Source organism: Hypanus sabinus, chromosome 5 (genome assembly GCF_030144855.1).
Source record: "Hypanus sabinus isolate sHypSab1 chromosome 5, sHypSab1.hap1, whole genome shotgun sequence".
In the NCBI taxonomy this organism is placed as follows: domain Eukaryota; kingdom Metazoa; phylum Chordata; class Chondrichthyes; order Myliobatiformes; family Dasyatidae; genus Hypanus; species Hypanus sabinus.
The window spans coordinates 62,860,645-62,885,748 of NC_082710.1; the positions used below are offsets into that span (position 1 = coordinate 62,860,645).

The following is a 25,104-nucleotide window of genomic DNA, read 5'->3' on the forward strand; positions in this document are numbered from 1 at the left end:
TTAAGATTCCTCAAACTAAACAATCTCTGAGTATATCATTAAGCCCCTTACTGAATGGATAATGCTCAGACAATCTCTTCAATTCCACCACAAAAATCCAAATTGTCTCCCCTTCTTTTAATTCCGCTTATGCAACCATTGTGCAATCAACAAAAGGCTTTGGCTCTAATTTTCCTGCCTTACTTTGGCAATATCAGGAAGCTCATTTCTATAGCTTTTAATAAATGCTATCGTATTTCTTTACCTTCCAGTAAATGCCTGCAAGACAACAATATCATGGTAGCATATGGTGACACATACACACTTTCATAATAAATTTATGTTTCACTTTGAACTTTGATGAAGGGTTTCAGCAACGTTGACTGTTTACTCTTTTCCAAAGATGCCGCGTGGCCTGCCGAGTTCCCACAGTGTGTGTTGCTTTGAACTTTGATCTTTGTTGCATCCTTGTGTTTACGTTTTCCATTGCTGCGCTCACACTTTGCTTCTGAATGTCCCCTTCAGCATCCTGTACCATTGTCTGGCTCTTGCTTTATTAAATATCACTTTCCTGGTGCCCATCCACCTTCTATTTAGTGTGAAGACCCATCCACATACTGTGCTGCACTGTTTTGTGCACTTTATGTAGTCCTGCGAGGTTCTGCAGTCTTGTGTTGTCTCACATAGTCTAGTGTAGTTTTTTGTTGTTTCATGTAGCACCATGGTGCTGGAGGAACGTTGTTCCATTTGTGCTGTGTAGTGTACGATCGGTTTATGGTCAAAATGACAATAAAAAGTGACTTGAATTGATTTATGTGATTCTCAATGGAATATATTCTGTGGTGCTTAAGAGATCTTTTGTGGAAATAATTTGACACTCTGGTTGTACAGATCATCTTCTGTATTGAATACATTCCTACAGTATTGATAAAATGTGGCATCCTGCACCCCTTACACCAAGAAAGGGGCATGAGTATGATGTGTCCAATCAGCACACACATCTGAAAATGGAAAAATATGTTGACAAATTTGGCTCTGATGTAGATTTATAATTTAACTATTTCAGCTTAAATCTGAAATTCTGGCTAAAATAGCTAAAGCACTGACAGATCTTAACACAATCCAGCACTTATTGTGGGAATTAAAAAAGACAATGTGAAATGGGGTAAGATGGAGAATACATTGGACATGGGTAAATGCTGGAAATTTCAGCATCTGTTAGTTGTGATTTATATTGGGTTCTGTAAAGACAAAGTCTACAATGTTGCAGGTCAAATGTTTATTACTCACTGCAGTTGTTAGGTTTACAAAAGGAAGAGGAAAAAACAAAACTTCAGCAGAATGTGTTTTAATTCAGAAAAATACCAAATTGCTATCGGACTGTGACGGTGAAAAATAATGCAGCCAGCACAGTATCAATGAGTTTCAAAGGCCGACTCCCACTGTCATCATGAACACAACTTTCAGTTGCTGTAGACATTAGAGTTTGTGTTTTAAACATCAGCACAATGAGGGAACCACCTTTACACTGGAGAAACCAAACTCAACTTTGTATCATTAACAACTGACCATTGCATTCTTTAGAGCAGAAACTTATTGCAATATTTTGATTCATGAGGAACTGTAAGAAATAGTCGTAAAATTGTATCTCTATTTCGAAAGAGCCTGATCCTTTTTCAATAAAAGGTTATTCAAATCTTACTGTTTCTATGCATGAATTCTCTTATTACATTTATTTATTTCTGAGCATGATATTAGCAGACTGACTGCTGTTCTCTACCTCTGGCATTAATACGGAATGTGGAAATTTCCCATGTGTTCTCTGGTATCAGCAGGTGGAATCTGACAACCTGTTGTGTGCAGACCTGTTGTGCTGTGATTGTTTGCATTGAATAAAAGTGCTTTTGTGGTTATATCTGCATTTTCATTTCAAAGCTAGCAAGCATTACAAAATTCCTTTGATTTAGTTAACCTGCCAGAAGGTTATTTCATACGATGAACATACAATTCTGGGTCTTCCCGAACCAGAAACCCCGGATCGATAGTTCCGTGTGAGCAGCACTTACAGCGTGACATCGAGCCTCCATTGCCAGGGATCCGTAGAGCTCAAGAAAAGCAGCTATGATCTGCGCAAAGGTGTGTAAAAAGTAACTGAGGGATCATCGGGGACCCAAGCATCCCAAACACAATCTATTCCAGCTGCTAGCAGCAACAGCAATGAAAGCATTTACTAATTGTGCATTTGTCTACTTCTGGATTCCGAGTATCATTCATTTTCTTTACAGTTTTCTCAATAATATCATCAATTTGCAAAACACAAAATGAGATCACATTGTTTTTACACCCATATTCAAACAAACAAGTAACAACAGGATTACTTTTCTCAGGAAGCTTAACAAATGCCAGTTCTGAGTAGGCACTTTTATCAGGGAAAAAGACCCAAGGGTTTGTCCAGGTAAGATGGTCACCAGAATAAGTACAAAGGTAAATTCCTAAATCCCTCCGTGGGTTGGAGTTTGTGATGTGTGAGAACAATATAACGTCAAAATTTGAAGCATCACCTCCCTTTTGAGTGTGGTAATTTTTAAGGTCAGAATAGCTTTGGACATCTGAAATGTCTGAGGCAGGAAAACTGATGATACTGCCATGGCAACCTGCTGAATATTCAGCCAGCTGTGTCACCAGTTTCCCTTCTGAGAAGGTTTTCCCACCATCAGTACTGAAGGCTTCCACCCGATACTGATTCTTATCTGCTTTATTGTTCCGAGCATTGCAATATATTAAAGCCGGCCCACTGGATCCATTGCCTTGATCCAATGATACCACCTGACATTCCCCACACTCCTCCCCAGATATAAATTCACCAATTTGCCAGGAATCCCCACTATCATCACTGTAGAAAGTGAAAGCCCGTACCCTGATTTCATTGGACTCTATCACATGAGCATGGGCAGGGATAACAAGACGGCCACTGTTTAGCTGAATACCGTGGCCTGGACCCAGGGCAAATGTTGCCCATGTATTGATGGTGTCACCTATACAAGACTCCGTTTTGGGACCGTTGCATTTGTCTGTTAGATGTATAGTGACACTCCAACTGTGTCCATTGTCGACACTGGTAACATAACAAAGATGTGCAGCATTTTTTCTACTGTCGATCTGCTCTTGCTCTGATGTTGATCCTTTGACTGCAATGAAGAAGAGAAAGACTGTCTTCTTTTTTTTCTCATAGACGGGACAAGGATTCATGGATCGGCAATTCCCTAGTTGTGCAGACTGGATAGGTTTTGCATCCTCCCACTGAGAAAATGAGACCAAGACATAGTCAGATAGAATAGAATTCTAGCAATTTTAACATTCAAAAATTCCTGGGGATTTTCCATTCATTGAACTGACGTAAATAGTGAACAATGAGAGCCAGTTGACCCATTCAGCTCAGCGATGGGTGTCCTGATCCCCTTTAAATGAACTGACTTTAGAATGGCTGCAGTTTTTGTTTGCCAGCACTTCCTACAATCCACTGCAGACGTCAATCACTTGACAAAAAGACAGCTCTGACTTCAGAAGGGAATTTACCTTTTAACAATTTATAACCACCGTGATCAATCTGCAGTGATAATTTAACTTCAATCTTTTGCATTGACATTCCCCATTCCAGCTGTTTGGATCTGCATAATCTGTCTGCTCTTAAGAGCAAATTAATTACTTTATATTGATTTCTTTATTTTAACCCATCCCCAAGTTTCAAACGTCCTGAACCTAAGTCATGTTTAATCCTTTTCCTGTATTTTGTTCAGTGCCTGGGAACTTTCTCAGTGTCCCAGGACAAACAAGCATCAAAGTCTAAACATGCACCCAGTTATCATCGTACTCCAGTTTCCGGCTCTGTGTCCAAGCACCAGCTTTCTCACATTCCTTCAGTCCTGATAACCAAACCAACATTCGCTGCCCTTCTTTAATTGCTCTGGAGAGGATGACAGAGTCTGAAGATTTCTCATAATATTGTTATAATGTTTAGCTTTAATACGCCTTCAGATACTGTTGGAAGTAGCACTGAGGAGTGGGAGTATGGCATTCAGTTTCTCAGTTGACTCGACCAGTTACTGAGATTAAATAGACAGCATGTACTACAGCTACCGTAGAGATGGTAAACCCAGTACCAAAAGGTGTCTCCTCTGAAATAAAATCAGGTTTCGTAAATATTATTGGATCTTCTCCCATCCAAAGAATTGGAGAATTTCCCATCAGACATCGGACCTGCCTTCTAGACGGTGGCAAGGCTTTGGGGAAATACAAAGCAAATGCCCTACGACAGAGAACCCGGACTCTGACCTGCCCTTGAAACAATAATGTGTGTGTCTGGTCAGTTCTGTTCGTATCCTCAAGAGTATAGTCGGCCCTCCTTATCCGCGAGGGATTGGTTCCGGGACCCCTTGCGGATACCAAAAACGTGGATGCTCAAGTCCCTTATTAAACCTGTCTCCGTGCGGTGGACATTACCACCTGGTGTTTGACCTCTGAATCCGCAGTGTTTCTATTCATGAAAATAATCACAATCACGATTGAAAATAAAGTGGAAATAATAAAGTGATCAGAAAGAGGTGAAACGTCATCGGTCAGTGTAAAAACGTTAGGCTACGTCGGTCAACGATCGGAACAATTTTAAAGAATAAAGTGAGAAAGGCCTTGCCCCGATGAAAACTCCAATTATTACTAAGCAATGCAGTGGTTTAATTATTGGGTTTTGGGTTTTTGATCCTCCACAGCAACCCAGCACGGATGGAGAGCACATTCGGAAGCGGTCTGTCACTGGATCGAAGTTGGGGGGAAGAAGTTCCCGAGCCCGGCACTGAAACTTAAGTTCTTAAGTGTTTATATGCATAGAAAGGCAAATTATATACAGTACTATATACTAAGACAAATATTTGACTAACTGAAGCTAAATAATACCGGATGTACCTTTTTCAACTTATTTAGTAAAAGAACTTCAGATTTATTTTTCGATCCCGATCCACGATAACGCACCGTTATGGATTCGGCCTGAACACTGGGTCAAAGGGGCTCTGCTGACAGCCCTTAAATTCTACCTTCTTTCACCTGACCATGTGGGCTTTGAACCAGCCCCTTCCTTGACTTTCGCCAATTCCGCACTTATCTCCTCAATAGCACCCACCTGTTTCTGTTCTCGCCCATTACCCGGTCCATTTAAACCCTGCCTCGACTCACACTCTCTGCTTGTTCGTCCCAGTCCTGAACTGAGTCGTTCCAGCCTGCTATAGTGACTACTGCCAACGGAAATTGTTGAATTCTGTGTTTCCGGATTCTGCCTGTTTGGAACCTGATTCTTGCCTGAAGCACCCGTAATCATCAGCCCTCGCTGGACAGCCTTTCCCGGGTAAGACCTCCACCTGCCATTCTGGCTTCGTGCCTGCCTCCTGGTGTTGAGAGACTGTTGCCCCTGTGGCCGCTAATAAAATCCTGGTAAAAGAACATTCATTAGTCTGCACTTGAGTCCTACCGCATCCGGCCCCTCCTGACACGCACGCACACCCTCCCGTATACTTTAAATAATCTCTAGATTACCTGTAACACCTAATACAATGTAAATGCTATGTAAAATAGTTGTTATACTGCATTGTTTAGGGAATAATCACATGGAAAAAAAAGTCTCTACATGCTCGAACAACAAGTGCTGGAAGAGCACTTCCGGATTTTCTTGATTCGCGGTTGGTTGAATTCGAGGATGCGGAACTCGCGGATAAGGAGGGCTGACTGTACTATGACATTTGTCACACATAAAATATAGATCTGTACAGGCCCTTTTAACCTACTGTAAGATCAATGTAACTCCTCCCTCCCACATAGCCCTCCATTTTTCTTTCATCCATGTGCCTATTTAAGAATCTCTTAAATGTTCCTAATGTTTCAGCCTCTATCACCACTCATTGCAGTGCATTCCACACACCCAGCCCTCAGTGTAAAAAAAATCTATATCTGACATCCCTCCCAATTAACAACACTTAAGATGACCTTTGAACAAAACTGGGAATAAAGTCTGTAGCAGATGGAAGATTGAAGACAGTAACTGACAAAAGGGGTGAAATGCAAGATGAAAGGAAGCACCGTTAAGGAATCTGTGGTTATTCCACATTTAACTGCAAATTTGGGGATCTTTCCTGGAAGTGCATCTTCTGCAAATGACTTGCTCATTAAATAACATCCTTCCCTTGTCTTTCAATCACCAGGTCATCCTGAGGAGGAATAACCATTGACCAGAAATTCATTCAGACCAGCCACTCAAACACTGTGGCTGATCTGACTGGTATTATGCCAACTCACCTCATGACTCCCCAAATCACAGGTCAGGAAAGTGATTATATACTCTTGCTATAGTTTGAACAGCATTACAACTTCATTCAGTGCAAAGCTGCTTCCCTAACTCTCTGTGCTCCAGCCTATCATTTGCCTGTTTTGTCAGCAACTCCCAAACCCAAAATCAACTAAAATTACAAAGGCTGTGGCTGAAGAAAATGCCACCAATTCTCCCCCCTACCCCACCCCAGATCTCAGACCACCAGAGATGGGAATATATTGTCGTTCCTTCATTAGTGGCTAATATCTGGAAACTCCTGTGGAGAACCTTCACCAAAGAGGTTGCTATACCTCATGAAAATAATTCCCAGCGTGTTCCAGTGAGGAATTATGGAGAGAAACAAAAGGAAGACCTTGCCAGTTACACCCACATTCGAACAGTGAAGACACGCTAAGTGCGAGTTAATGCTAACTGGGAAAAGCTGAGAGTTATTTCTTAGTATTGTAGTGCTGGCAGCTTCCAAGTCCAAAGCTGAGAGGAAGGAAGCTGCCTCCTGCCAGTGGACAAAAGGCAGGGCAGATGAATTCAATTGTAAAGAGTTATCACTCCCAAAATAAGGAAAAGTACATTCCCCTTCATATCCTCTGCAGTGAGGACAATTCACAAGCTATGTTTAAGATTGACATGAGGTACATATCAAAACTTTACAAAGAAACTAATTTTGAGCGAGTTGTAGAGTAATACACACAGTCACTGTAACCGAATCAACGTACACACGATGCTGGATGAAACCATACTGGTGTCAACAGGTTGCTCAGTTTGGTTGTATTTTTAAGTATAGTCACATTTGCTTCATCAGCATTTGCTTACTTGCTCAGATTTCTACTTCTAGTTTACCTGGAAATCTTTTGATGATTTATTATATTCGCCTTGTCGCAGGTACAACAGGTCAGCACTTTCATCTTTGCAGCCGCGTCTGCTCTCTGCAAAGGCCAGAAGTATGTTTGAGTCTGGAATGTGGAGCAGTGCAGGAATTCGAAATCCACCTGGTCCTGTGCATTTCTTGAACAGATCGGTTTTGCACAAAGAATCTGAACAAGCCATCTTGGTAGAAAGGTAGAACATTTTGTAGTTAAATAAAAGATACCAACTTCTCTGCTGAAGGAGGAAGTTGCTCAACATTACTTCTGAATCTTGGTTTTAAACTGTACACATTGAGTAAGTGAGGAGCCCAGGCATTTGGCCTCTCTAGATCATAGCAGCGCTATTAAGAGCAATTCAGCTTGTCCCTGCCCTGCCCTCCTCCACACACTAAGGAATTCTTCCCTTTCAGTTATTGAATAGTTTGAATTTTCCTTGTCTTTTTCCATGACCAAGGTGACTATGTCAAATCTGACCAGAGGATTTGACCTTTTAATCTTTTCGCTCAAAGAGCCAATTGTAATGAAGAGTATTGATTTAATGTCAAATCAATAAATAACTTCTATTGGATCAACACTGAGTTTTTTGTTTAATGACTAGCAGTCATTGAATTAGTTTGTGCATTCATATTTCTAAATAAGAGGCTGTGGGTTGAAGGTTCACACCTCTGAGGGAATGCTACAGTCGGAGGTGCTCTCTCCTTGCTTGTTGATCTGCTGAATATGAACATCTTAGGAGATGACAATAAAGATGATGATGCAGAATCTTCCACATTCTTAATAATAATGATGGAGACTCTGGTCATCTTCAAATGACTCACCCTCTTCAATGTCACCCTCGGCAGAACTGCAAGAGGCTTATCAAGGAGATCTGGAAAAAGCCAGGGCAGCTGTATGAGTAACAAAAAAAACAAATTAGTAGCAGCATCAGACCAGTTCACCTATTTTGTGTTGTCAGAGGGTATCTGTACTCTTGTTAGAACAAACTTCTCCTCCCAGAAATTCACCTGCTGAATCTCCTTTGGAATACTTGTATTGCTACTGAATGCTTTTTAAGTAAGGTGACTAGAACTGTTTGCGTGCATGGCCTCATCCTGTACAACTATGAAAAATAAACAGCCTGCTTTTTGAACCACAATCCCTTTTCAACATCGGCCAACATATAATTTGCCGTCTGAGCTACCTTTTGGACATTCCTGTTAGTTTTTTGTGATGAATGTTCTGAACCCCCAGGCTCTCTCAACTTCACTCATCCGCAATCCCTCTGCATTTCGATAATAATCCATCCTCTGATTGTTCACACTTCCCACATTTATCCACGCCAGCTCTTTTCTCCCAGCCGCTCAATCTAACCTTTTGCAGATCCACAATGTCCTCATCACCAAATGGCGTCTCCACTTATTTCCAGGTCATTGGCAAGCTTGGAACTTCACATTCTGTTCCATCCTCCAGGTCATTAATCTGAATACTGTAGTAATCAACTGAGGGGCAAGAAGCGATTCCAGGGGTACTCAATTGGCTCGGTCCTTCCAGCCTGTACTATCCACACTAACACACTTCCTCCAGTAACTTGGGGCTTACCTACTGTAAATATAACTTTATATAAACCAGTAAGACCCCGGCATCGCATCAGATACACAACATTCAGCAAAAGTCCCGATGCCTCTTGTCCAGTCTGCCAGTTCCTCTTCAGTGCTTCTCCCATTCACAGGCACCCTTCCTTCCGGACGAACGAAAGTGAAGGATCACTGGCAGTTGAAACAATTGGTTGGGATTTGTGCAGAAAGTAGAGTTAGGAAGAGGGAAAGCGACAGGAAGTGCCCAGGGTATTGGGCTGGGAGAACAGACTGGTGCCGTTTTGTGCTCTGAGAGACGGGGGTCGCTAAGGCTGAGCCGGAGAACCGCTGGTCGCGGGCACCTCAGAAGCGGCGGGGCTCCACTGACAGAGACGAGGATGGGACAGGGTATTCGACCCCTCGGTTCACCGGCCAGCTCCGGATTCGCTCTCACTGTCTCCGGAGGGAACAGGAGGAGTTGCACGATTCACCCCATCTCTGACCGTCGGCCACTTACCCCGGGTCGGTAACTGTCTCCGGATCCAAAACGCTGCCGCCCGTCTCGGCCGCTGAGAAATACAGTCACCACCAGAGCAAATTCCCTCTCATTAAATAGTGAGAACACCACACCCTCACCCTCCACCCCCCACCGTCACCGCCCCGGATCCAAGTTGTCCGATTGTTTCTGCCAACAGCTCTCCTCTGCGATACCGAACTGTTTGCTAGAAATTCACTGAACTGTGAATTCCGAGAAGATCCATTGGCAAGAAAGAGAGGCAGCTGTTTATCTAAAATTATCTAAAAAATTAAAGATTCGTTTCCTCCTTTGGGCTGCCGCCCTCATCGCAAATAATTTACGTTACAAAACACACATAAAACGAGGGAGAACCCGGTAGGTCAGGCAGCATCCATGGGGGAAATAAACAGTCAATGTATCAGGCTGAGACCCTTCATCAGGAGCGAAAAAGAATAGTGTAGACTTCCGAAAATAAAACAAAATGAGACGCTTTATGTTTTAGAAAAACCACAACACATTTTACTGAACATTCAAGTGCTAAAACCCTTTATGTAATTACTACATAACGTCAGGCCAGCTGCGTAAACTGATCCTCAACCCAACGTCAGTGGTGTGAATTCCATATGTTTCCACCAGTTAGGTTACCCCACCCCAGAATTCACTAAGACCGGCATTCTGAGCCTGTTCAGAGCTCAGACCAGGACCCCTGTTTGCCTTGGAAATGGCATTCACGATACATTGGAGGACCTCCTCACAGGGTGCTGTGATGGAGATGTCATAGGCAGACTGATGCTCCATGACAGTGGTGGTACTGACCTTGTTCTTGGCCTTGAACTGGGCGACTAACTCTGCCACCTAACAGCTCCTTCCATCCTCGTTTGGATAAAACTTTCAACAGGAATATCCAGAGGGTATTGGAGACTACTGGGGTCTGTTTAAATCTTCAAAAACATCTTTGGGTACAAGTCCAGAATACATCAGGATTGGTCTGATAATAATGAAAGCACCGGAAGAAATTGCTAAAGGATCAGCAGGATATCAGTAATCGATGGAGAGGGCACTTTCAGGAACTGTGGCTGCACTGCTGAACCAAGGGTTACTAACCAAGTCCACCAGAGACCTGTGGAGAAGATACGGGGAACCTGCCAGTGTGAAAGAGGACCGAAATGTTAATGGGAGACTGAAATGCAACAACTCAACTGGTTCTGACAGGTTCCCAGCAGAGATCCCTAACGAAGGTGAACTGCCTCTCCTGCATCTTGCCCCTGATGGTCTGAGCAAAAGGAGCAACTGCCCTCAGACGACAGGGATGCTCTAATAGTGACCATACTCAAGAAGGGAGATGAGGCAGCTCATGGCAATTACAGAGGCATCTCCCTCCTGCAACAACAGGCTAAGTGCTTGTACGTATCCTTGTTAACCGGCTTCTTCCTCTTTCTGAAAAAGTACTCCCTGAATCAGTGTTGTTTCTGCCCAGCTAGAGGTACCACAGATTTCACAACATGCCAATTCCAGGAAATAAGCTGTGAACAAAGACAACCCTTGCACTTGGCTTTCATGCACATGACAAAGGCATTTGATACAGTATAACACCAAGCACTCTGGTGTATACGATCAAAACATGGCTGTCCTGAAAAGTACTGATGAATACTGAGGCATGTTAGCCACAGGGCTCAGCATAGTGGAGCTGAATCTGAACGCATCATTGCAACACAGGTTAAACAGGGCTGCATCATTGCACCCACACTATTAGCCATCTTTGTTGCTGTCATCCTTCACCTCATTGGCCAAGACCTGCCACAGAAAATCCCAATCATTTATAGAATGGACAACAGGCAGAGTTGTACAGCATAGAAACAGGTCCTTTGACCCACTGCTTCTATACCAACCTTTATGCATATCTACTCTAAACTCACTTGGCTGTGTTAATTCCATACCCTGCTATATTCTGCTTATCCAAGTACCTTTCAAGATCCTTTTAAATGTTGTTACCACTCCTGCCTCCATTACCCCCTCTGGCAGCTCATTGTAGCTACTCTTTGTGTGAAAAATTTACCCTTCATATCCTCCCCTCCTGCTCACCTTCAACCTGTGCCCTGTGGTGTTTGACACCCCTACCATGGGGAACAGGCATTGACTATCTACATTATCTAAGCTTCTCATAATTAAAAAAGCTTTATCTTTGAAGTTTCATGTTCCTGTTGTGTTATGATCAAGACTCTCACCACAGAGACAATGTTCGTTATTTATTCTACTGAAATGGAGCATTCCACATTTCCCTTCCATTTGACAAATATCTGACCCCTCACAACACTGAACTACATCGTATTTATTTCTCCTTTACAAACTACTTTCTGACAACTCGTTGATATCAGTAAATACTGTTATCGCAAGAAGAAATTGGAATGGAGGTAGTCTGTCCTTCGTTCAATTTAGTCATGGCTGATCTGTATTGGCCTCAGCTCCTCTTCTGTTTCAGTTCCCCATAACCCTTGATTCCTCGATCTCCATCAGATGTATTTCTAGAGATTTGCCCTACACCACCACCCTTTATGGCAATGAATTTCTGAGATTCGCAACCCTATGAGACAAAGAATTTCTATGTGCTTCCGTTTTAAATAACTAACCTCTTTTATCTAGAGTCTGTCACCTTGTTCATGACTCACAAGTGAAAACATCTTAACATCTACTATGTTTTACAAATCATGCCTCATTCTTCTAGAATGCAAGGAATGAATACAGAATTTGACGAGTCTCTGTTTAAAGGAGAACATTGTCATCCCAGAGGTTTGCCTGGTGAATCTCTAACACTATTACATTCCTCTTTAGGTATGGAGATGAAAACTCTGCACTTTCTGTGGTCTCATATGTAATAAAGCCAACCTGTTTGTAAACGCCAACCGATCTGCAATAAAGGCCAAAATAGAATTTGCCTTCTAAACATCCATTAAACCTTCCTGTTAGTTTTTTTGCGTGATTAATGTGGTAGAACACCGAGATCCTCTCAACTTCAGTCATTTGCAATCCTTCTCCATTTACAGTAGATAATAATCCACCATTTGATTCTTCTTACAAAAGTGCGTGACCTCACACATATTAATCTGCGTATTGGATTTTTACTCAGTCACTGGATGTCATAATCAGGGAACACTACAGTCCAGAAACAGAGCCTTCCATCAATCTAGTCAGTGCTGAATTGCTAATCTGCCTAGTCCCATTGACCAGCATCTGGACCATAGACCTCCACACTCCTCCCATCCCTGTACTTACCCAAACTTCTCTTAAATGAACCCACATCCATCAATTCCACTGACAGCTTATTCCACACTCTCACCACCTTCTGAATGAAGATGTTCCCACTCATCTTCCCTTAAATATTTCACCTTTCACCCTTGACCTCTACTAATCTCAAACAGCTTCAGTGAAAAAAAGATTGCTTCTAAATACCATATCTGTACCCCTAGCTGCAAAGCTCTGTAAAATCTGCCTTCTTTCTCCTACGCTCCAGGGAACTTATTTAACCTTTCTCTGTAACTCAGGTCCTCAAGTTCTGGCAACTTCCTTGAAATAGTGCAGAGAAAATTTACAATCTTATTGATAACTTTCCTGTAGGTAGGTGACCAGAATTGCACACAATACTCCAAATTGACCTCACTAGCATCTTGCACAACTTCAATGTAGCATCCCATTTTGGTACTCAATACTTCCATTTATGGGAAAAAAAAACATAGAAAACCTACAGCACAATACAGGCCCTTTGGTCCACAAGGTTGTGCTGAACATGTCCCTACCTTAGAAATTGCCAGGTTTACCTATAGCCCTCTATTTTTCTATGCTCCATGTACCTATCCAAAAGTCTCTTAATAGACCCTATCGTATCTGCCTCCACCACTGTTGCCAGCGGCTCATTCCATGCACTCACCACTCTCTGAGTAAAAAACTTACCCTTGACATCTCCTCTGTACCTACTGCCCAGCACCTTAAACCTGTGTCCTCTTGTGGCAACCATTTCAGCCCTGGGATAAAGCCTCTGACTATCCAGACGATCAATTCCTTTCATCATCTTATACACCCCTATCTGTGCACCTCTCATCTTCCGTCGCTCCAAGAAGAGTTCTCTCAGCGTATTCTCATAAGGCATGCTCCCAAATCCAGGCAATATCCTTGTAAATCTCCTCTGCTCCCTTCTATGGCTCCCACATCCTTCCTGTAGTGAGGCCACCAGAGATGAGCACAGTACTTCAAGTGGGGTCTGACCAGGGTCCTATATAGCTGCAACATTACCTCTCGGCTCCTAAATTCAATTCCACGATTGATGAAGGCCAATACACTGTACGCCTTCTTAACCGCAAAGTCAACCTGTGTAGCTGCTTTGAGTGTCCTACTAACCCATCCCTCCACTTCCTCATCCAGGTCATTTATAAAAATCATGGAGTAAGGGTCCCAGAACAGATCCCTGAGGCACTCCACTGGTGACCAACCTCCATGCAGAATATGACCCGTCTACAACCACTGTTTGTCTTCTGTGGGCAAGTCAGTTCTAGATCCACAAAGCAATGTCCCCTTGGATCCCATGCCTCCTTACTTTCTCAATAAGTCTTGCATGGGGCACCTTATCAAATGCCTTGCTGAAATCCATATACACTACATCCACTGCTCTTCCTTCACCATTGTGTTTAATCACATCCACAAAAATTTCAATCAGGACTCTTAAGGCACGACCTGCCCTTGACAAAGCCATGCTGACTATTCCTAATCACATTATACCTCTCCAAGTGTTCATAAATCCTGCATCTCAGGATCTTCTCCATCAACTTACCAACCACTGAGGTAAGACTCACTGGTCTATAATTTCCTGGGCTATCTCTACTCTCTTTCTTGAATAAAGAAACAACATCCGCAGCCCTCCAATCCTCCGGAAACTCTGCCGTCCCCATTGACGATGCAAAGATCATCACCAGATGCTCAGCAATCTCCTCCCTCATCTCCCACAGTAGCCTGGGTTACATCTCATTCACTCCCAGCGACTTATCCAACTTGATGCTTTCCAAAAGCTTCAGCACATCCACTTTCTTAATATCTACATGCTCAAGCTTTTCAGTCAGCTGTAAGTCATCATTACAATCACCAAGATTCTTTTCCATAGTGAATACTAAAGTAAAATATTCATTAAGTACCTCTGCTATTTCCTCCGGTTCCATCCATACTTTCCCACTGTCACACTTGATAGGTCCTATTCTTTCACATCTTGTCCTCTTGCTCTTCACATATTTGTAGAATGCCTTGGGGTTTTCCTTAATCCTGCCCACCAAGGCCTTCTCATGGCCCCTTCTGGCTCTCCTAATTTCCTTTGTAAGCTCCTTCTGATTAGCCTTATGACCTTCCAGATCTCTAACATTATTTTGCTCCCTGAACCTTCTGTAAGGTTTTCTTTTCTTCTTGACTAGATTTATTACAGCCTTTGTACACCATAGTTCCTGTAGGCTACCATAACATCCCTGTCTCATTGGAACATACCTATGCAGAACTGCACAGAATTATCCCCTGAACATTTGCCACATTTCTTCCATACTTTTCCCTGAGAACATGTTTTTCCAGTTTAAGCTTCCAATTTCCTTCCTGATAGCCTCATAAATCCCCTTATTCCAATTAAATGCTTGTCTGTTCCTACTTCTCTTCAATGCTACTGTAAAGGAGGTAGAATTATGATCATTTTCCAAAATGCTCTCCCACTGAGAGATCTGACACCTGACCAGGTTCATTTCCCAATACCAAATCAAGTACAGCCTCTTCTCTTGTAGGCTTATCCATATATTGTGTCAAGAAACCATCCTCAACACACCTAACAAACTCCACCCCATCTAAACCCCTTGCTCTAGGGAGATGCCAATCAATATTTGGTAAATTAAAATCTCCCATCACGACAACTCTTGTTATTACACCTTTCCAGGATCTGTTTCCCTATCTGCTCCTCGATATCCCTGTTACTATTGGGCGGCCTATAAAAAAACACCCAGTAGAATTATTGACCCCTTCCTGTTCCTAACCTCCACCCACGGAGACTCTGTAGATAATCCCTCCACGGCATCCACCTTTTCTGCAGCTGTGACACTATCTCTGATCAACAGTGCCACGCCCCCACCTCTTTTGCCTCCCTCCCTTTCCTTTCTGAAACATCTAAAACCCGGCACTTGAAGAAACCAATTGTATCCCTGAGCCATCCAAGTCTCTGTAATGGCAACCACATCATATCTCCAAGTACTGATCCATGCTCTAAGCTCATCCGCTTTGTTCACAACACTGCTTGCGTTAAAATATATGCATCTCAAACCTTCGGTCTGAGTGCTTCCCTTCTCTATCACCTGCCTATCCTCCCTCTTGCCCTGTCTACAAGCTTTCTGTATTTGTAAGCCAACCTACTATTCCCTAATCTCTTCAGTTCGGTTCCCACCCCCCAAGAATTCTAGTTTAAATTCTCCCCTGTAGCCTCAGCAAACCTCCCCATCAGGATATTGGTCCCCCGGGATCAAGAACAACCCGTCCTTTTTGTACAGGTCACACCTGCCTCAGAAGTGGTCCCAATGATCCAGAAATCTGAATCCTTGCCACCTGCTCCATTCCCTCAGCCACACATTTATCCTCCACCTCATTCTATTTGTATTCTCAATGTTGCGTAGCACAGGCAGTGATCCCGAGATTACTACCTTTGCAGTCCTGCTTCTCCACTTCCTTCCTAACTCCCTGTAGTCTTTACTCAGGACCTCTTCCCTTTTCCTACCTATGTCATTGGTATCAATATGTACCATGACCTCTGCCTGTTCTTCCTCCCACCGCAGGATATTTACCTTCCGAGTACCTTTTCTGCGTCCACAGAATCGCATGTCTGAACCCCTGACTATAGAGTCCCCTATCACTACTGCCTTCCTCTTCCTTTCCCTACCCTTCTGAGCCACAGGGCCAGACTCTGTGCCAGAGGTGCAGCCACTACCTCTTCCCCCAGGAAGGCTGTCCCCGCAACAGTACTCAAACAGGAGTACTTTGTTACATACCCATAACTGGGTCACTTACCAGCAAAGATAGAGAGGTCCGTTGAAGTCTGATGGTACTATTTTTAATGGTATTTATTGATAAAAATACACAAAAATAATATCAATGCAAACATACAGATGATATACGTCGTCAATACTAAATCTAAAAGCGCGGGTATAATAATAATCAATAAGAAATAGCTCTATCGTTGTCTAGCGGATAATGTATCGTCCAATGGAAATATAAAAGTCTCTTTAGTTCATTCAAGCTGTAGGCTGCAGCCTTTGGTTGGAGTCAAGAGAGAGAGTTAAACTTGCCCATTCCTTTCATGACGTCAATCCTTCGAGAGTCGGTGGGGGCTGATTTCTCCTTTGGGTTAGCTAAAGCCATTCTTCTGTGGCAAGACCCACCAATTCCGAGGCAAATGGACAAGGACGCACGTGGGCTTTTCCACCGGCTTTCGCTATTACGCTGTTACAGGAGTTCTAGCGTTTCTTCTGGTGCGTCTAAAGGGGCTGTTCCCCAGACCCTCTTTTATCCTGACTCACAGGGTTTCAGACGTCAATCAGGTTGGGATGATGCAATCCCTCCACCAACCCCCCTCTGTTCATTGCCTGGGGGCTTCGATGAATCGTACAGTATTCAATGCACAATTCCGTCTCCAAGAGATAAGGGCCCTTAACCGTGGCTTTGTCTCTCGGAGGCCCAGGACACATTCCAAACATTGAGGAATCAGCGTGTCTCTCTCTCTCATTTCCTGAGTCTCCTGACCCAAACCAATAGCGATCCTGTGATTCTCAAAAAGGAGGGGGCCACAGGCGTAACAACTTATTGTCAAGGGGTACAGCCACAGGGGTACTCTCTAGTACCTGACTCTTCCCCTTCCCTCTCCTGTCTGTGACCCACTTGTCTGTCTCCCGTGGCCCTGGTGTGACCACTTGTCTGTAACTCTTCTCTGACACCTCCTCGCTCTCCCTGACCAGGCGAAAGTCATCGAGCTGCATCTCCAGTTCCCTAACTAGGCCCTTTAGGAGCTGCAGCTCGACACACCAGATGCAGATATGGCTGACCGGGAGGCTGGGAGACTCCAGGACCTCCCACATCTGACAGTGAGCACAGAAAACTGGCCTCACACACATACTTCCTCCTTTCCGCAAATAACACCAGTACACCTACCTCGCCTTGTCCCAAGATTGCTTGTGTCCTCCCTGGTGAAGACAGATCTAAAGTACGCATTAAATTCTGTTGCCATTTCCCTGTTTCCCATAACAATTTCTCCCAATTCATTCTTCAAACCTCCCGCTAACTGGACGGCACACATTCCACATCATCCCTTATCTTCAACAGTAACCCAAACAGGCTGAAAGCAGAACAGAGCTGCTAAACGAAATACCTACAGCATGACAGTAAAGATGTGAACCAGGGCATTACACTGACTAAACTCCTTGCATCGAAATAGATGCAACGCCATGCTCAACCTTTCATTCCTGTCTTTGAACGTCTGTTTAACGTCTACTTTCCCCACACCCACTACATTAGCTGTGCTGGAATGCTGGTTCCAATCCCTCTGTAACTCTCGTTTAAACTCCCTGGAGCAACACTTTAAACTGTCTGGCAAAGATACTGACTCCCCCTCCAGATTAAGTCCAATCTGTCCCCTTTGTACTGGTCCCGCCCTCCCTGGAAGAGAACCCAATGATCCACAAAATCTAAAGCACTCACTCTTCCTCCATCTCCTTAGACACAAGCTAAACTGTATTCTCTTCATATCTCTGGCCTCAATAGCACATGGTACAGTTAGCAATCCTGAAATCACAACCTGGGAGGTCCTGTCCTTTAACTGAGCACCTAAGTCCCTGAACTTGCTTTGCAGGAACTCATCACCCTTCCCACCTATGTCTTTGGTACTGACATGGACAATGACCTGTGACAGCTCACCCTCCTCCTTTAGAACCCTCTGGACTTGATCTGAGAAGTCCCTGATCCTGGCACCTGGGAGGAAACATAACATTCGGGAATCTCATTCTTGTCCATAGAAACTTCTGTCTGTTCACCTAAACAATGAACACCCCCTCCCCCCCACCACCAAACACAACAGTTCACCTCTTCTGTCCCATCCCCTCTGTGTCACAGAGCCAGATTCAGTGCCAGGGAACTGACTGTCATGGCTTTCCTCTGTGAGTCATCCCCCGCTATAGAATCCATATTGCTATTGCAGGGAATGACCACAGGGGTAACCTGCATTGTCCCCATTCCTTCTCCTGATGGTTCCCCTGTTCAATGTGTCTTCACCTTAGGTGTAACCACCTCCCTGTGTCTCCTGTCAGTCAATGCTCAGCCTCCTGAATAAGCCAAAGGTCATCCAGCTCCAACTCCAGTTTCCTAATGCTGTCTGTAAAAAGCTTCAGCTTGATGCAGTTCTTGCAGAAGTAGTTGTCAGGAAGACTGGAAGTCTCCTTGTCCTACCACATCCCATTAGAGGATCACTCGACTGTCCCGTTCTGTCATTTCTACTGCTCTAGCTGTGCAACAAGTAAGAAATAAAGAAAGAAGCTTACCAAAAACTTCTCTCGGCCTCCACCTCTCCTTGGCAAAGCATCTGAACCAAAGCCTCAGCTCCCCACTCTAACCCTGGCCCACTATCACATTGGCTGCTCCCTAAATGGTTGCTCTGCTTAAATCTAACTTGTTTTTATTGTCCCTTGACAACTTTCTAGTAACCCAAATGATCTGCAGAGCACTGGAAATCCCGACAAGCCACGCTCATTTTCTAAATCTAGTGCTAAAATCTGCATGCACTTTCCTCTGCAATTTATCCTATCTATTCCTTGCTGACTCACAATGTCCTCTTCACCTCATGCCCTTCCACTTATTTCTGTATCATCAGCAAGCGTGGAACCTCACTGCCATGTTTTGAAACTGCAAAACATTCAAGTAGTTCAAAGGAAGACAAGAGAGTCTGAAGTACGGGTGTAATTTTGAGTTTACATTAAGTAAGATGCGTACGTATGACATAGTAGTCTGATCAATATATTTCAGTCACGTATATATATATATAAAATAAACATATAAATATATACATGCACATGTAACGTATGACATGTACAATCAATATGTTTATACATATAACCTGTAATTGATTATTTAAATGAAAATGAATGCTTAATCAAAGTATATTGATATACAAGATTACTAAAAATTACTGAAATATTAAATACACAACACCCCTCCCTGCTTAGGTATAAACTCCAACTCAATAGAGACTGCATCTCCACTATATACACAGTATGCTATGTAATGCAACAACCACATACAGACATCTACAAAATTTTTAGATTGTCCCATTCAGGCCTAAAGATATAATGACTGTGGGGGATTTTTACTCTTGTGGGAGAGCATCTTTCCTGACAAGGGGGCTCACTCTGCCTGGCAAGTGAGACTTGTGGTTGTGCAACAACCTCAGGTTCTGAGACCTCTTCGTGATGATCATAGGAGTTGACTCTGGAACTGCAGGAAGTGGTTCTGAAGCTGCGCCCCCCCTTTCTTTAAAAAACTATTCTTCTCAATTGATCGATATGTCATCGCTGGTTGATATCAGATGCAGTCTCCACCATGTAGGAGAGTGGTGCAGATCTGTCCTCAATCTTTCTGAGCACCCACTTCTGATCTCCACTGTAGTCCCTCACCAGGACTGCTTGTCCAGGAGTGAAACATCTAACCTCCTTGTTTGAGGAGCCTTCAATTTGTCTCAGGTGTTTGTCCTGCATAGTCCTTCTGGAATTGGGTTTGAGGAGATCCAAGCTTGAGTGCAAGGGACAACCCAGGAACAGCATAGCTATTAAGTAGTTGGTTGTGGAATGTGCTGCGTTGCAAAATGCAAGGAGGAAGTTGGTGAGCTTGTGCTTCAGTGTCAGTGTCGTGTTTTCTGCTGACATTGCAGGCAGTGTGTTGTTTAGACACTGGGCAAACCTTTCCAACAAGTCATTTGTAGCTGGGTGGTACTGTGGTGACCCATTTCCTGGCGTATCCGAACCGACTCACAATTAGATAGCCTACGGGGGTTTGCGAGCACAGAGCTTTGGAGCCTCTGCGCCATGGGGGGGCCGGTTGACGGAGGCTTAAAAGTGAGGCTGAAGTTTTCGAATAAAGTTTTTCCTTCGACTGCAGTTACCGACTCCGTGTCGTAATTTTAGCGCGCCGTGTAGCACACCGCTACAGTACGATGCAGATGTAATATGTCTGATTGCATTCATTTTCAGAAATGACTGAAACTGTTCCGTAACAAACTGGTTTACTGTCACTGATGAAGTGTTCTGGAACACCAGTCCTTGAGAAGAGGCTTCACAACACATCAACAGTGAGTGAGGCTGTAGTGGAGGATATTGGAAACACTTCCTGCCACTTTGTAACTGCATCCACGTGCCCATGAACACTCTGGAAAAATCCCCTTGAATCCTTTGCCAGGGCAAAGCAGGCCATTCCCAGGGATGGAGAGGCTCTGCACTTGGCAACCTCCCGACAGTCTGAAACATCACGGACCCTGGCACCTGGGAGGCAAACTACCATCCGAGTTTCTTTGCTGCACCCACAGAATCGCCTCTCTGACCCCCTGACTATAGAGTCCCCAATCACTACTGCCTTCCTCTTCCTTTCCCTACCCTTCTGAGCCACAGGGCCAGACTCTGTGCCAGAGGCACGGCCACTGTCGCTTCCCCCAGGTAGGCTGTCCCCCCAACAGTACTCAAACAGGAGTACTTATTGTCAAAGGGTACAGCCACAGGGGTACTCTCTAGTACCTGACTCTTCCCCTTCCCCTTCCTGACTGTGACCCACTTGTCTGTCTCCCGCGGCCCTGGTGTGACCACCTGCCTGTAACTCCTCTCTGACACCTCCTCGCTCTCCCTGACCAGGCGAAGGTCATCGAGCTGCATCTCCAGTTCCCTAACTAGGCCCTTTAGGAGCTGCAGCTCGACACACCAGATACAGATATGGCTGACAGGGAGGCTGGGAGACTCCAGGACTTCCCACATCTGGCGCCGAGCACAGAAAACTGGCCTCACACACATACTTCCTCCTTTCCGCAAATAACACCAGTACACCTACCTCGCCTCGTCCCGTTACTGCTTAAGCCCGTTGAGCCAAAGCCCTATCTCTGTGCTGCTTCTCACTCCACTGCCCGCTGGATACGGCCATCTTCTTTCTAATCCTTTCGCGCTGTACTGGCTGACGTCGCGCGCCTGCACAGTCTTGCCTTTCTTTTGCCTCAAGTGGTAAAAACTGCCTTGGCTCCGAAAATCAGCCGTTCACTCGCAGCCTTCTTGCCCTGAAAGCCAATGTGCCAAAAGCTCTCTTTACAAGCCTCTCTGTAATGCCACTTTCAAGGAATCAAAGATCTGTGTTCCCACATCCTTCTGTTTTCCTGCACTCTTCAGTGCCCTACCGTTTACTCTACTAGTCCTAGCCTGTTTGTCCTCCCAAAGTGCAACACCTCACACTTGGTCTGCATTAAATTCCATCGGCCATTTTTCAGTCTATTTTTCCAACTGGTCCAGATCCCACGGTAAACTTTGAGAGCCTTTCTCGCTGCCTTGATGAATGGTCTACAGCCCAATCCCTCAATCTTAGTGTCAACTGTAAACTTGCTGATTGAGTTTAACACATTAGCATCCAAGTCATTATTTCAGATGACAAACAACAATGGGCCCAGCACCAACCCCTGCAGCACATTGCTAATCACAGACTGCCAGTCAGAGAGAGAACCAACCACTACCACTCTCTGGCTTCTACCATTAAGCCAATGTTGAATCCAATTTACTACCTCATCCTGAATGCCAAGTGACTGAACCATCTGGTCCAGCCTCCCATATGGGACTTTGTCAAAGGTTTTGCTAAGGTCCATAAATAGCTATCCTTCAGTCCTCCAGCACCTCATCTATGCCTAATGATATTTTCAATACCTCGGCCAGGGACCCTGCAATTTCCAGAGTGTCCCACAAGCTCTGAGGGTAAACATTGTCTATCCATGGGAACTTAACAACCCCAATTTGCCTCAAGACAGCAAGCACCTTCTCTTTTCAGTTCAGTTCAGTTCAGTTTCAGTTTACTGTTATTTAGGAACCACAAATGCAATGCAGCTAAAAAGTGAGATAACTTTCCTCCAGAATGATATCACAAAAGCACACGACAAAACAGACTACTCCAGAAAATCCACATAACATTTGGCAATCCCCAATCCAGAGTCCGGAGAGGCTGCCGCGTATTAATATTGTGCTACCATCTTAGCACGTTCCCTGGAAAGGAACTCCAAATCCACCAGACAAAACAAGACTACCCAGACACACCAGGCATATCTGGATTTTGCAATCCAGATGTGGTCCACGCCCTCACTACTGTTTTGTCTCACTTCTATAAACTCTCTGTATTTCTTCTGAGTAAATACAGATACAAAAAATCCCTCCTAGCTCTTCCTCATTTCTTTGAGCTCTGTACATAGATGACCAATAAATCTGAAGAAGCCCTTGTCTGCCAGAGCAACATCATGCCTTCTTTTAGCCCTCCTGATTTCTCTTACACGCTGTCATGCATTTTTCTGATTTAGAATCTCGATCTGAGGACCAGTCCTATCCTTCGTCATAATTATCTTGAAACCAAAGTGTTCCCCTTCATACTCTACTGTCACCTGGTCTGTCTCATTTCGTAATAGGAGATATAGTATCACACTCTCTCTAGTTAGTAACTCTATAACTCTATATATTGATTAAGGAAACTACCCTAAATATATTTGACAAACTTTATCCCATCCAGCTGCCAGTTCTCCCCTATTGCAACCCAGTTTCATTAATAGCTACAACATTTTAACTTCACATGGTGATCCATGCTCTAAGCTCATTTTCTTACCTGTGAAACACTCTTGCTTTCCTTGGCGCCATGGTCCCAACCGGCTGTCCCCCATCTCACTCCTTTCTCTTTGATTGTGCCTGTCGTCTGATTCCCAAATGCTGCTAATTCACTTAATTACAGCACACCTGATTCCCATCAGAGACTGCAGGATAAGAACTCTGACGTCACAGCCACGGGTCGCCAGTTCATTGGTCGATTCCAGCAAGTGTTAACCTCGTTTCCTGATCCCCTGGTTATCTGTTCCACGTTCGTGACTGTGCTAGTACCTCTCAACCTTGTCTCCGTGCCTGCGTACTGCACTTAGCTTTGTCCCCAGTCACTCCCCTGCAACAGAACGAACTGGGCAAGAATGAACCCAGCAGACACGAACTTCCTACAACAGGCCCTCGCCAGCCAGGGCTTCCTACTGGGCATCCACGATCGACTGCTCAGAGAGGTTATGGAAAACCTTCGTGCTCTGTCCGAGAATGTAAAGAAGGTCAGTGAACGGGTCGACTGGGTATCCGCTCCCCTTACTCCGTCCCTCCCAGGATCCCAGTCTGACCAAACCGCACAGCCTGGGATGACAACACAATCACGAAGAGAGTTGCACGTACCCGAACCGGAACCCTACCCTGGGGACCTAGGGAAATGCTTGGTTTTCTTACTGCAATGCTCCTCGGTTTTTGAGCAACAGCCATGTACGTACACCACTGACAGATCGAAGATAGCAGACATCACGGGGTTGTTGTGAGCGGATGCCTTAGCGTGGGCCACTGCGATCTGGGACAACCAGCCAGAGACCTGCTCTCCTTTCTCCACCTTCATCTCCGAAATGAGAAAGCTTTTCTAACAACTCATTCACTGTAACGACGCCACTAAGCACCTACTGACTCTCCGTCAGAGCTCACGAAGTGTAGCTGAACACTCCATAGAGATCCGAACATTAGCGGCCGACTCAGGGTGGTATGATGAGGCACTACTCTGTGACAAGGTAAAAGATGAATTAACATTGAGGGATGATGCTAACAACTTGGACTCTTCAGTCTCACTAGCCACCAGGCTAGATAACCCACTTCGAGAGCGTCAGAGAGAGAAAACCGGCCGCCCCTCTCCTCGGCTCATCCCACAGCCCGATTTACCATCTTCAACCAAACTTAATCTCTCTCCCTTTCGCTACTCGCATAGCCCCCGCTCTGACCGTTCTGGTGAGTCAGACGACACTCCTTTCAGTCCCCCAAACTCGGATACAGATCCAGGCTACCGTGAACTACCACCAACAGTCCCTGCCTCTATCCGCCTTGGTGGACTCTGGTGCCAAGGGAAATCTGTTGGATGAGGACATAGCCTCCCGGGCCAGAATTCCTCAGGAACTGTTAAGTAGCCCGGGCGCTGGACAAAAGAATTCTGGCTCGGGTTACCCACTTTACGCCACCCCTGACCTTGATTCTGCCTGGAAACCATCGCGAGCAGGTACAAGTTAACCTAATCCATTCTCCTCAAGCCCCTGTGGTTCTAGGATACCCGTGGTTAAACCACCACAATCCCCATATTGACTGGTCTACTGGGAGGGTAGCCAGCTGGAGCCCGTTTTGCCACGCCACCTGTCTGTAGTCAGCCCCATCTCCTAGGGAGGCTACCACCACCTCGCCTGTCTTGGAACCCCTCGACTTGTCCAGAGTTGCCGCAGAATACCACGAGCTGGGGGAGGTATTCAGCAAGCAACAGGCTCTTTCCCTGCCTCCACACTGCCCGTATGATTGCACTATCGACCTCTACCTGGTGTCTCGTTACCAACCAGACGCTTATATAACTTGTCCCAGCCTGAGAGAGAAGCCATGGAGAAATACATCAATAAGCCTCTCATGGCGGGCATTATTCAACCCTCATCCTCCCTGTTGGGCGCAGGTT

The 25,104-nt window shown here is 44.7% G+C and overlaps 1 protein-coding gene across 3 annotated transcripts in view; it reads right to left on the bottom strand.

Moving 5' to 3' along the window:
- Positions 1-1,243: 1,243 nt before the first annotated feature.
- Positions 1,244-25,104, bottom strand: part of LOC132394192 (sialidase-2-like) — an 82,771-nt gene continuing 58,910 nt past the window's right edge. The window contains exons 1-4 of one of the 3 annotated variants that reach the window (XM_059970041.1): positions 9,286-9,364; positions 8,034-8,102; positions 7,190-7,396; positions 1,244-3,279 (exon numbers count right to left, since the gene is read on the bottom strand). In XM_059970041.1, coding sequence (XP_059826024.1) covers positions 2,182-3,279; positions 7,190-7,396 — 1,305 coding nt within the window. In that variant the 5' untranslated portion in view covers positions 8,034-8,102; positions 9,286-9,364 and the 3' untranslated portion in view covers positions 1,244-2,181. Of the gene's footprint in view, positions 3,280-5,152; positions 6,486-7,189; positions 7,397-8,033; positions 8,103-9,285; positions 9,365-25,104 lie in introns of those variants that run through there. The other 2 variants (XM_059970035.1, XM_059970042.1) reach the window with 2 other exon arrangements.